Here is a 12327-nt window from a genome sequence, read left to right as displayed (position 1 = left end):
GAATCAGGAATGGCCCACACAGTACATAAAGAGGCCAGTGTCTGCTTTGGAGAGCCAGGGTAAAGTTCCGCTGACATGCAAATATCGCCAGGGCCAGGGCAGGGTCAAGGGCGAGGAGGAAACAGGGCCTGCAAAGGGTTGTGGCTAGAAGCTGTCATTCTGGCTCCATTCAGCCACATGACTTATCGCTTCAGCTATCATTCAAACGGAAGGGGCGGGGCCTGGACCACTGTCCAATCAGGCACGCCTCGGGGCGTGGCAACGTTCAACCCTCTCCTGGGCTCTTTGTTTCTGGCGCCCGCTGTCTTAGGTTTGGCGTCTGCGCTGTTTCCCAGAGGTTGGGGTGCCCTGCCGCCATCGCCGTGTAACCTGCGCCGGCTGCTGAGCCGTAGGGGGGACGCGGGGACATCCCGGAAGTGGGACATGGTGAGTGTGGGGCGGGCGTCCCGAGACGGGGAGCGGGGCCGGTTCCAACCGGAGCCGGCCGTGGCCGCGGGACCCGGGCCTCCCGCGCTCAGCCCGGGAGTCTGCGGCCCCGAGTCCGCCGCCGGCGCAGCGCGGCCCTCGGTCCCCTCCGGCCGCAGGGTGGGGCGGGGCCGGCGGCCGGGACCCCGGGAGTCCTGTCCCGTCCCTGCGGCGGCGACCTCGGCCCGGACCCCTCTCTGGGCAGCCCCGCGTGTCCACAGAGTGTGCGGTGACGGCGGGGTCCTCAGGGGACACCCGACTCGGGCCGTGGGGCTCGGGCGGGGTAGGAGCTGTGGTCCGGGGGTCCCCAGTTTCTTTTTTCTCCCCAGAGGGCTAGTTTCTCCTTGAGTTTTCCAAGTGTCTGGGAAGCAGCGTCTCCAATCCGCGCCCCTGTCCCCCAGCCCAGCTCTTCCTAGGGCAAGTGATAAATCTGTGAACTTTCAGATTCGTCCCCTCATTCCCAGTCACGAACTTCCTCTCTCCAATTCGCATTATCAACTCTGTGGCCTTTATTTTGCATTTCAAACAGACATTGCGTTTTAATTATTTTTCCACAAAGCAATAGGTGACTCTTTCAGAAAGACTTTGTGCCTTTTTCCGTGACAAGAGAGCAGAGAAGAATCACCTGAAACTCCGCGGTAAAAAGTCTGTGTCTCCTCTTTTCATCTTCCTTAGGAACAGACTTGTTGTCAGGACGTCTTTGGGTTGAGGTTTCCCTTAGGAAACTTCGCAGGACGACGTCCTATTCATCGGAATGTCCCATGTCATAGGATGACCTGACTTGAAGTTGTCAACCTTGTCTGTGTTCCTGGTCAGCCTCCCTGGTTTTGTCACCTTAGAAAGATTTGTTCATTTATTTGAGCTTCAGTTTTTCATTAAATGTAAAATGTATTTTTTCATTAGAACTTTGAGAGATAAGATAAAATATTCCCAAGGAGACAATAAACAGAAGCATTTTAGAAAGAAAATTGAGTATCTACCCTTATATTCTATTTGTTGAAAATTCTTGTTTACCTTTTTTATTTCATAGAGCACGTGTAGTAAGTAGAGCATGTTTTGGAGAGTGGGTTTATTCTTTTATTTTTATTGAAACATAATTGATTATACGTATTTGTGGGGTACTGAGTTGAATATCATTACCTATGTGCAGTATGTGGTGATCAAATCAGGATAATTAGTATGTTTATCATTACAAAACGTATACATTCTTTGTGACCCTCTACCAATTTCACGTTATCCTCCCCTCTTCCCCCTCCGCCTGTCCCTTTCCCACCTTTAGAAACCACAGTTTCGGGCCGAGCCCGTGGCGCACTTGGTAGAGTGCTGCGCTGGGAGCGCGGCGACGCTCCCGCGCCGTGGGTTCGGATCCTATATGGGAATGACCGGTGCACTCACTGGCTGAGTGCCGGTCATGAAAAAATGACAAAAAAAAAAAAAAAGAAACCACAGTTTCGTTCTCTCCTTTTGAAAGTTCAACATGTTGTTGTGATTGTTGTATCTTTCTTTCTTTTTTGTTTTTTAGCTCCCAATTACGAGTGAGGACATGTAATATTTCTCTTTCGGTGCCTGGCTTATTTCACTTAACATAATTTTCTCCAAGCTCATCCACATTTCTGTGAATGGAAGATTTCATTGTTTCTTACCGTTTAGTACTAGTCCATCGTGTATCTACACCACATTTTCCTTATCCAGTTGTCTTCAGTGGATTAGGTTGGTTTCATCTCTTGGCTGTTGTAAATAGAGCTGTGATAAACTTGACGATTTCCACTCCTTTGGGTATATTTGCTGAGAAACCTCCATACTGATTTCCATAATGGCTGCACTAATTTACAGTCCCACCAACAGTGTAGGAGGGTTCTCCTTTCTCTGCACCCTCACCAGCATTTGTTATTCTCTGTCGTTTTGATAATAGACAGTCTAACTGGGGTGAGATGATATCTGAATGTGGTTTTGATTTGCATTTCCCTGATGTTTAGTGACGTTTAGCATTTTTTCATCTATCTCTTGGCCATTTGTATATCTTCCTTTGAGAAATGTCTATTCAGATGTTTTGCCCATTTTAAAATCAGGTTACTTGTTTTTTTCACTGTTAAGTTGTTCAAGTTCCTTGTGTATTCTGATATTAATCCCATGTTGGATACATAGTTTGCCAAATAATTTCTCCCATTCTATAGGTTGTCCTTTCACTCTGTTGATTGTTTCTTTTGCTGTGCAGAAGCTTTTTAGTTTGATATTAATCCATTTGTTTATTTTTTCTTTTGTTGCGTGTGCTTTTGAGGTCTTATTCAGATTGTCTTTGCTCAGTCCTACATCCTGAAGAGTTTCCACTATGTTTTCTTTTAGGAGTTTTATAGTTTCAGGTCTTGTATTTAAGTCTTTAGTCTGTTTTGAGTTGATTTTGGTATATGGTGAGAGGAATGGGTCTAGTTTCATTCTTCTGCATATAGATACATAGTTTTCCCAGCATTTATTGAAGAGGCTGTCTTTTCCCCAGTGTATGTTCTTCGTGCATTTGTCAAAGATCAGTTGGCTTTAAGTATGTGGATTGATTCCTGGGTTCTGTATTCTGTTCCATTGATCCAGGAATCTGTTTTTCTGCCAGTACCATGCTGTTTTGGTTACTATAGACTTGTAGTATAGTTTGAAGTCAGGTAGTATAATGCTTCTGGTTTTATTTTCTTTTTGCTCAGGATTGCTTTGGCTATACAGGGTCTTTGTTGTTCCATATGAATGTTACAATTGTTTTTTTCTATTTCTGTGAAGAATGTCATTGATATTTTGATGGGGATTGCATTGAATCCACAGATCACTTTGGGTAGTATGGACATTTTCATGATGTTAATTCTTCCAAAACAAGAGCATGTGATGTCTCTCCATCTTTTTGTATTCTCTTTAATTTCTTTCAGCAGTGATGTGTAGTTCTCATTGTACAGATCTTTCACTACCTTGGTTAAATTTATTCCTATGTATTTAATCTTTTTGGTGGCTATTGTAAATGGGGTTCTTTCTTGATTTTTTGTTTTTCCTGGTATCTTGTTGTTGGAGTATAAAAACTACTGTTTTTTGCATGTTGATTTTGTATCCTGCAACATTACTGAAATCATTTACCAGCTCTAAAGAGTTTTTTAATAGAGTGTTTATGTTTCTCTGTATATAGGATCATCTCATCTGCAAACAGGGACAATTTTATTTTGTCTTTTCCAGTTTGGGTGCCCTTTATTTCTTTTTCTTCTCTGATTGCTCTGGCTAATATTTTAAGTACTTTGTTAAATAGAAGTGGTGAGAGTGCACCTCCTTGTCTTGTTCCTGTTCTTAGAGGGAGAAGCTTTCATCTTTTCCCCTTTCAGGATGATTTTGGTGGTGGGTTTGTCATATATGGCTTTTACTGTGTTGAGATTTTTTCCTTCTATGTCTAATTTGCTGGGAGTCTTTATCATGAAGGGATGTTGAATTTTGTCAAATGCTTTTTCTGCATCTGTTGAGATAATCATCTGGTTTTTGTCCTTGATTTTGTTGATATGGTGTATCACATTTATTGACTTGCATATGTTGAACCATTGTTGCATCCCTGAGATGAATCCCACTTGATCATGATGTATACTCTTTTTATGTGCTGTTGAATTCCATTTGCTAATATTCTTTTGAGGATTTTTGCATCTATGTTCATCAAAAATATTGGCCTGTAGTTTTCTTTTTTTGTTATATCTTTGTCTGGTTTTGGTATCAGGGTTATGCTGGCCTCATAGAATGAATTTGGGAGAATTGGCCTCTGTTTCATTTTTTGGAATAGTTTGAAAAGCATTGTTACTAATTCTTCTTTATAGGTGTATAGGTTCAGCAGTGAAGCCATCTGGTCCTGGGCTTTTCTTTGTTTGGAGGTTGCTGATACTGCTTCAGTCTTGTTGCTCATTATTGGTCTGTTCAGATTTTCTGTTTCCTCTTGGTTCAGTCTTGGCAGTTTGTATGTGTCCAGAAATTTATCCATTTCCTACAGGTTTTTTAATTTATTGGCACACAGTTGTTTATAATAATCTCTAATGATTCTTCATATTTCTGTGATATTGGTTGTAATGTCTCCTTTTTCATTTCTGATTTTTGTTATTTGGGTCTTCTCTCTTTTTCACTTAGTCTAGCTAATGGTTTGTCTATTTTGTTTATCTTCCCAGAAAACCAACTCTTTGTTTCATTGATCTTTTGTATCATTTTTCTTGTCTATTTCATTTAGAAATATTTAATATTTTTTAGTTCTGCTCTTGTCTTAATTATTTCTTTCTGTCTGCTAATTTGGGAATCTTGTTTTTCTAGTTCTTTAAGGTGTAATGTTAGGTTGTTCATTTGAATTCTTTCTGTTCTTTTCATAGAAGCATTTATTGCAATATTCTTTTCTGTTATTACTGCTTTTGCAATATCCCACAGGTTTTGGTATGATGCATCTTCATTTTCATTAGTTTCAAGAAATTTTTTGATTTCCTGTTTAATTTCTTCTTTGACCCATAGGTCATTTGACCCAGGAACATATTGTTTAATTTCCATATATTTGTAAAGTTTCCAGAGTTTTGCTTGTTATTGATTTCTAGCTTTAACCCATTGTGGTCTGAAAAGATACTTGAAATGATTTCAATTTTTAAAAATTTCTTGAGACTTGATTTTTGACCAAACATGTGGCCTGTCCTAGAGAATGTTCCATGTGCTGAAGGGAAGAATGTATATTCTTAAGTATTTTGTTGGATGAAAATTAATCAAATTAAAGTATGTTGTTGGATGAAATATTCTGTAGATGTCTGCCAACTCCATTTGATCTAACATGTAGTTTAAGTCTTGTGTTTCTCTGTTGATTTGTTGTTAGGTAGGAGTGTTGAGGTCTCCCACTATTTTTCTGTTGGGGTCTGTCTCTCTCTTTAGGTCTAGTAGTGTTTGTTCTACATATTTGGGTGCTCCAGTGTTGCATATGTATATATTTATGATTGTTATGTCTTCTTGCTGGATAAGAACTCTTTATCATTATATAATGGTCTTCTTTGTCTCTTTTTATGGCTTTTGGCTTAAAGTCTGTTTTATCTGATATAAAAATAGCTATGCTTATTTATTTTGGGTTTCCATTCATGTGGTGTATCTTTTTACATCCCTTCACTATTAGTTTGCAAGGTGGGTTTCTTGTATGCAGCATATAGTTGGGTCTAGCTTTCTAATCCAATCAGCCATCCTATGTTTTTTGAGTGAGGAATCCAATCCATTTACATTTAGGGCTTTTATTGAAATGTATTGTCTTACGCCAGGCATTTTATTAATTTTCACTTGCTTGTTTTAAGTATCTTTGGTTCTTTTTCATTCTATTTTTTGTCTTTGGTGTTTGTTGTTGGGTTTTTTTGCAGTGGTAAGGTATAGTTTCTTTCTCTTTCTTATTTGCATATCTGTTCGACCAGTGAGTTTTGTTCTTTTCATGTATTCATGGTGGTGATTGTTGTATTTTGCATTCAGATGCAGTGTTTCCTTGAGGATTTCTTATAGGTTTGGCCATGTGGTGGTGAACTCCCAGTTTTTTTTGTGGAAAACTATTCCTCCTTCATTTCTGAAGGATAGCCTTGCTGGGTATAGTATGCTTGCTTGTGGAGTACTGAACAGCAAGCTGACAAAGTCCTTCCTATTCTAGGGAAGCCAGCAAGGCTGGCATCCCTTTTGCCTACTTCTCCCTTATCCCTCCCCTTGAGGTCTGACCTTTGATGGACCCAAGACCCTGGAAGCTTTGTAAATGAGAAATTTATGTTCTTATTTTGTTGATAAGTAGTTAGATATGAATCTTTAAGTGCCGTGGCAGCTGAAAATGTTCTATACATAGCTTGGTACCAGACATAACTGATTTAATCAGTACGAGTTGTTATTTTCACTGGCTTATAAAAAGCAACCTAAAATAAACTAATATGCCTGACAGATCAGCAGCCTGAAAGGTCCTCCTGATCCCATAAAGTGTGTCTCTTCATTTCCCACCATCTCTCCTTGGGGTATTGGTTGGTGATACTTGCTGACTATAGTATTCTTGGCTGGCAGTTTTTTTCTTTTAGTACTTTGAGTATATTATCCTGTTCTCTTCTGGCCTGTAGGGTTTTTGCTGGGAAATCTGTTAGTCTGATAGGGACTCCCTTATAGGTGACTTGACTCTTTTCTCTTGCTGTTTTTAAGAGTCTTTCTTTGTCTTTGAGTTTTGCCAGTTTGACTACAATGTTTCTTAGAGAGGACCTTTTTGGATTGTATCTTTCTGTCTGGTGATCTTTGAGCCTCTTGGATCTGAAGGTCCATGTCTCTCCTAATACCTAGGAAGTTTTCCACTGTTATTTCATTGAATAGGTTTTCAATGTCTTTTCCTTTTTCCTCCCCTTCTGGAACACCCATGATTTGGATGTTTGTGCCCTTAATGTTGTCTGCTAGCTCTCCTAGATTTTCTTCATTTTTTAAAATTCTTTTTTCTTTCCATTTGTCCTCCTGGGTTTTTTTTTTTTTATTTCTTTGAACTTTATTTTATTTATATGATTGCTGGCTGGTATGGGGATCTGAACCCATGACTTTGGCGTTACAAGGCTGAGTTCTAACCAGCTGAGCCACCCAGCCATCCCCCTCCTCCTGGGTTATTTTGAAAGGACTGTCTTTGAGATTAGAAATTCTTTTTTTCTGCTTGCTCTAGCCTGCTGCTTAAGCTCTTGGTTGTGTTTTTATTTTGTGGAATGAATCCTTAAGTTCCAGGAGTTCTGCTACATTCTTTTTAAAGGTATTTCTTTCTTTGTAAATTTCCTCCTTCCTATCCTGGATAGTTTTTCTCATTTTGTTGTGTCATCTAACTGAGTCTTCTTGTATCTCATTGAGTTTCCTAAAGATTGTTGCTTGGAATTCCGTTTCAGTCATTTCAAGAGTTTCCTGCTGTGTAAGTTCTCATACTTAGAAGTATTTTGTTCCTTTGGTCATGTCATATTTTCCTGTTTTTTGTATTTCTAATATTCCTACATTGATGTCTGGTCATCTGGTAGAGCAGTTGCTTTTTCTATTACTTTGTAGTGGCTTTTGAGGAGACAGATTCTCTCCTGTAGGTGTGTTTTATATTGACCATTGAGTAGGGTGTTTTATTGTTGGTTCCAGGTAGATGCAGTGGTGTAGTCTCCTTGTGTTTACTTTGGTTGTGTTCAATGTTAGAGTGTACCTCTGTGGCCTAGGATGGAGCACTTAGTGGTTCCTTGCTGAGGTTAGTGACACTGTGCAAGGCCATTGAAGATGTGGGCAAGCTCTCAAGTTCTTGGAAGAAGTGCATAGGTGCCCTGTCACTCTTTGGCTGGGAAGGTGACCCTGGGTGGGCTTGTTGGCACCCTGGGTGCACTGGGGTATACTGGAACTCCGCAGATTGAATGGGTGACTCTGGTTGGGGTTTCTCTTTCCTCATTCCTGCAAGGAGAGGTTCCTCCTGGGTCCTTGCTTCCCCTGACTGGGAATGGGTTGGTGGTGGCTGTGAATTTCCTTCTGTACTCTAATTGACTATCCTGAGTTTCTGCATTCTCTAGTGGATCTTTGTGTGTCTCTTCCTGGCTCCAGGAAGTCAGGTGGGCTACACACATAGCTCCCTCCACCAGGTGCATGACTGTGGGGCAGCATAATTTCCCCTGTGGGTTGTACCACTGAAACATGGGTCTGCACTTGCTCACCTCTTTCTTGTGGCTTCATTTGTGACCCTCCTTGTGTCAGTGCAGTCAAGTGGGTGGTGGTGGTGGGGCCTGTGCACAGCTAGGGTACCTGGTGAGGTGGCAGTGTTGGGGTTATGTGTGGTGTGGATGGCTGCTGGCAGCTGTGACAGCAGCCGTGGTGGGGAATGTAATGAACCTCTCTGCAGGAAGGCAGGTGATGGTCCTAGGACCAGACAGTGGTGTCAGCAGCTGTGGTGGTGGTGGTAGTGGTGGTGGTGGACCAGCTGTCATCTTCTGCAGAAGGAATGCACCCTGGGCACCTCTGGTTCACCATATTGAGAAGAAAATTTTTTAGAGAATGAGTTTATAAGTTTGAGAGTTTATTATGGTTTGATATTGGGGACTGAAATCAAGGCTGTTGAAGCAGAAATAATCTTATAAAGAATTTTATAAAATAAAAAAATAATTTTATAAATTTTATATTGGAAGCCAAACGTGAAGATTGACCTAGGAAACACAAGCCAACAGAGTTGGAATGTACTCTGAAGCCTATTACAGTCTGGAAAATTTTATAGGAAAGTTTGGAAAGGAGAAGAGGACTCCTCATACCGGAGTTATCCCATTTGTATTGGTGGGTAAACATACAGAAGTTACAATCTTTGATTAAAAGTTACATCATAAAGCTGAAAATATCCATGTGCATTTCTTAGTGCATTTTCGATTCTTTTTTTTTTTTTTTTTTTTACCTTTTTTTTGGTCAGCAAGTTATAAATTAGTTACTGAATCACAGTCTAAACCACATACAATTTTTACATGTGGAACAAGAGGTGGACACTGAAATCATGAGACTCATCTCAGTGCAAGGTTTATTTTAGAAATGTGGTTTGTTTCCATCATCAACGCATAATAAAAATATATTTGGCCTTTGTCCCCAGTTTCTGATGAGAGGTTCTGAAACCCTTGGTGTTTGCTGAGTCATAGCAGTATCTTTTGTTGTTTATAATAAGCCCCTTCAGAGCATACCTGAGTTTGCTAATGAATGACTCAAGGTTGGGCTCCTAGATAGCTTCAGGATGGGACAGTCCATCTGGAGGACCAAACACATAAATTCAAGTTGGAACTTTAAGCCCCATTCACTGACCTGTGGAAGTGGAGAGGTGGGAGAATGAGTTCTGTACAAATGGCCAAAGACATTTGAACAGTTTCCACATTGATGTGCTGGGCGGGTGATGGGCCCTCAGAGGGGAAGGTTTGTGCACCCTTCTCCCTGGGCCCCTTCCTTTGCTCTATACATGTCTCCCATTTGGCTGTTCCTTCATTATATCCTTTAAAATAAAATGGTAAACTTAAGTAAAGTGTTTTGCTGAGTCTGAGTAGTTTTGGCAAATTATTGAACCTGACGTGGAGCTTGTGGGAGATCCTGATTTATAGACAGTTAGTACCGGTCAGAAGTATGAGTGGCTTCTGGGGTTTGCAGGTGGCATCCTGAACTTGTGGAGTCTGTGATAATTCTGGGTGGTGTCAGATATGAACTGTTGGACACCCAGTGGGTGTTGGAGAATTGGTTGTTGTTCTGCTTAACCTTTGGGATCTATCAGTAACTCCAGGTAGACAGTGTAAGAAGAACTGAGTTAAATTGTAGAACACGTAGTCAGTGATTACTAGAGAATTTCTTGTTGTGTGGGTAAAACCCTGCACACATCTGAGTCAGAAGTATTGTGTTGAGTGACTTTAAGAGAGTAGGGAAACACAGTTTGTTTTTTCTTCAAATATGGTATTCGTCAAATACCGTACATTTGGTGTCGGAAGAAAAGACACCATAGGTCAGAACCTTAAACTGACTCCTGGTGAGAGTTTGGTCATTGGTGAGAATTGAATCTCTGGAGGGGGAAGCATTTTTATCAATGAGGAGGGGAGAGTAGGGTGTGTGGAACTCCCAGAATTAAATCTCCTGTCTACAGAAGTTTCCCTCACTGCCTGGGAGTGGGTGGAGCAGGCTGCTTACTTGAGCTGCTTCCCATCTATTTTCTCGGAAAAATCTTGCTGCCGCTGGCTGGTTAGCTCAGTTGGTTAGAACACAGCCTTATAACACCAAGGTCATGAGTTCTGATCTCCATTCCAGCCAGCTGCAAAAAATAAAATTAAAAAGTAAAAAAAATTAAAAAATAAAAAACCTTGCTGCCATATAATTCCAAAGCATTTAAGAATTTTATTCCATGATTTAGGTAAAAGATTTTTATATTCTCAGTTGGAACCTGAGTAGATTGAGTGATAAGTTCTGAAAAAGCAAGGAGAATTTTTGAAATAAATTATTTGTTTTATGGTACATTTAAATAATAAGAACATAAACACCCATGGGACTCATCACCCAGGTAAATAAATAGGCTGTGGGTAGATCTGGTGTGTCTGTCTGATCTCACCCCCTTCTATTCCCAGAAGTGACCACAGTCCTGATTCTTTTTGTTATTCTTCATAATTTTACCTACCATCTGCTTATCATGAAGCTGAGTTTTGCGTCTTTTGGGTTTTCAGTAAATTAATATTACCATTAATATGTCATTAATATTATGCTGAAAAGATTTTTCCCTGTTTTCTTTGCAACAATCTGTTGCTCACATGCTGCTGTCTGAGGCTGTGGGTCACCCAATTTACTCACCCATTCCACTGTTTATGAGACTTGGGTTATCTCAAGTTCATTTTTTGATCTTGTCGACAGTGTCATTTTTGGTTTTGTTCCCAAGTGCTAATGCATCATATATTTTTTTACACAGTGTGAAAAATTGCTGGATTGTAGATGATGAATAAATTCAAATTTATTAGGGAATACCCATAGAGTATATGGATTAGCCAGTGTCTGGCCTTTCATGCACATATGAGGGTACTTCAAAAAGTTTGTGGAAAGATTTGTATTATCTTTTAATTCTATTTTTTCATGAGCTTTTTGAAATTTCCTCATATGTGTATTCTTGTGATCCACCAACACTTGCAAAAAAATTAATGTATTTTTGTCCATCTAGCATTAAACGGAGTCTCTGTATCATTATATATTACTTTATACTGATAACTACTGGTGTTGACCACTTTTCCTTTGTGGTTCTTCATCTTCTGTGAAATAGTTTCCAGTCATTTTCTCTTATTTAATTTATTTGTATGTTTACTGTTTTCTTTCTTTCTTTTAAACATGCTCACATGCTCTGCACACTAATACTTTTTTTTTTTTTTAAGATGACCGGTAAGGGGATTTTAACCCTTGACTTGGTGTTGTCAGCACCACACTCTCCCAAGTGAGCTAACCGGCCATCCCTATATGGGGATCTGAACCCATGGCCTTGGTGTTATCAGCACTACACTCTCCCAAGTGAGCCATGGGCTGGCCCTTAATTCTTTTTTATTTATAGGGCTTGCCAATATATTTTTCCAGATGATGATGGGAAATTATTGATTATCTGTCTTCTATTAGTTTTTAGAAGTATTCTTGCCGTTCCCCCAGTTTGACAGTAAACAAAACAAACCTGGTTGTGAATGTCATGGAATTTAATAAAACATTAGATCTATTTGTGAGAGCTTACATCATGGCAATGTTCAGTCTCCTTTCTAAGGACATATGTCATCTCTGCATTTTTTTTATACTTTGATGTCATTCAGTGTATATTTTTCCATTATAATATTTCATATCCTTCAGTAGACATACTTTAGGAAAATTAATTAATATATAATTTATAAAATTAATTGTAATAGAAATTAATTTTAATGGCTGTTAGTTTCTGAAAATTTACTTTTAGAGGCTTTTTGGTAGCAATTCAAAATATACTTAGATTTATTTATGTATTGAGTTTGCATTCTGTAACTTGCTAAAAATTTTACTTATACAGAAAACACATAAAACAATTGCATAGTCAACTGAGGCATTTTAAAGGGGAAGTTCATGTAATGATAACCATGCACTCCACTTCAAATGATTCCTAAAGCCCAAATTAGTTAATCTCTCTCCAGATGGAGCCAGTATTGTGAATTATAAGCTAATGTATTTATAGTTTTATATCCTGTGTATGCATTCCTTCGTCAGTATATTTTATTTTTGTATGTTTTTATGCAACTGATATCATCCTGTGTATTATATTGTATGTCAGGTTTCTTTTTTCCATAGTTATAAATCTCCTATGGAATGGTAGTTCATTTGATTTTTTAAAATTTAATAGTT

General features: G+C 39.4%; 1 protein-coding gene across 1 annotated transcript in view; it reads left to right on the top strand.

Annotated features, from left to right (window-relative positions):
* The first annotated feature begins 75 nt into the window (after positions 1 to 75).
* LOC134387598 (zinc finger protein 709-like) overlaps positions 76 to 12327 on the top strand; it is a 43063-nt gene continuing 30811 nt past the window's right edge. Inside the window, 1 exon segment of the mRNA XM_063110023.1 lies at positions 76 to 748. Coding sequence (XP_062966093.1) covers positions 76 to 748 — 673 coding nt within the window.

The sequence above is a fragment of the Cynocephalus volans genome, chromosome 10 (genome assembly GCF_027409185.1).
Source record: "Cynocephalus volans isolate mCynVol1 chromosome 10, mCynVol1.pri, whole genome shotgun sequence".
Taxonomy (NCBI): domain Eukaryota; kingdom Metazoa; phylum Chordata; class Mammalia; order Dermoptera; family Cynocephalidae; genus Cynocephalus; species Cynocephalus volans.
This window is presented reverse-complemented; position numbering and strand designations above follow the sequence as displayed.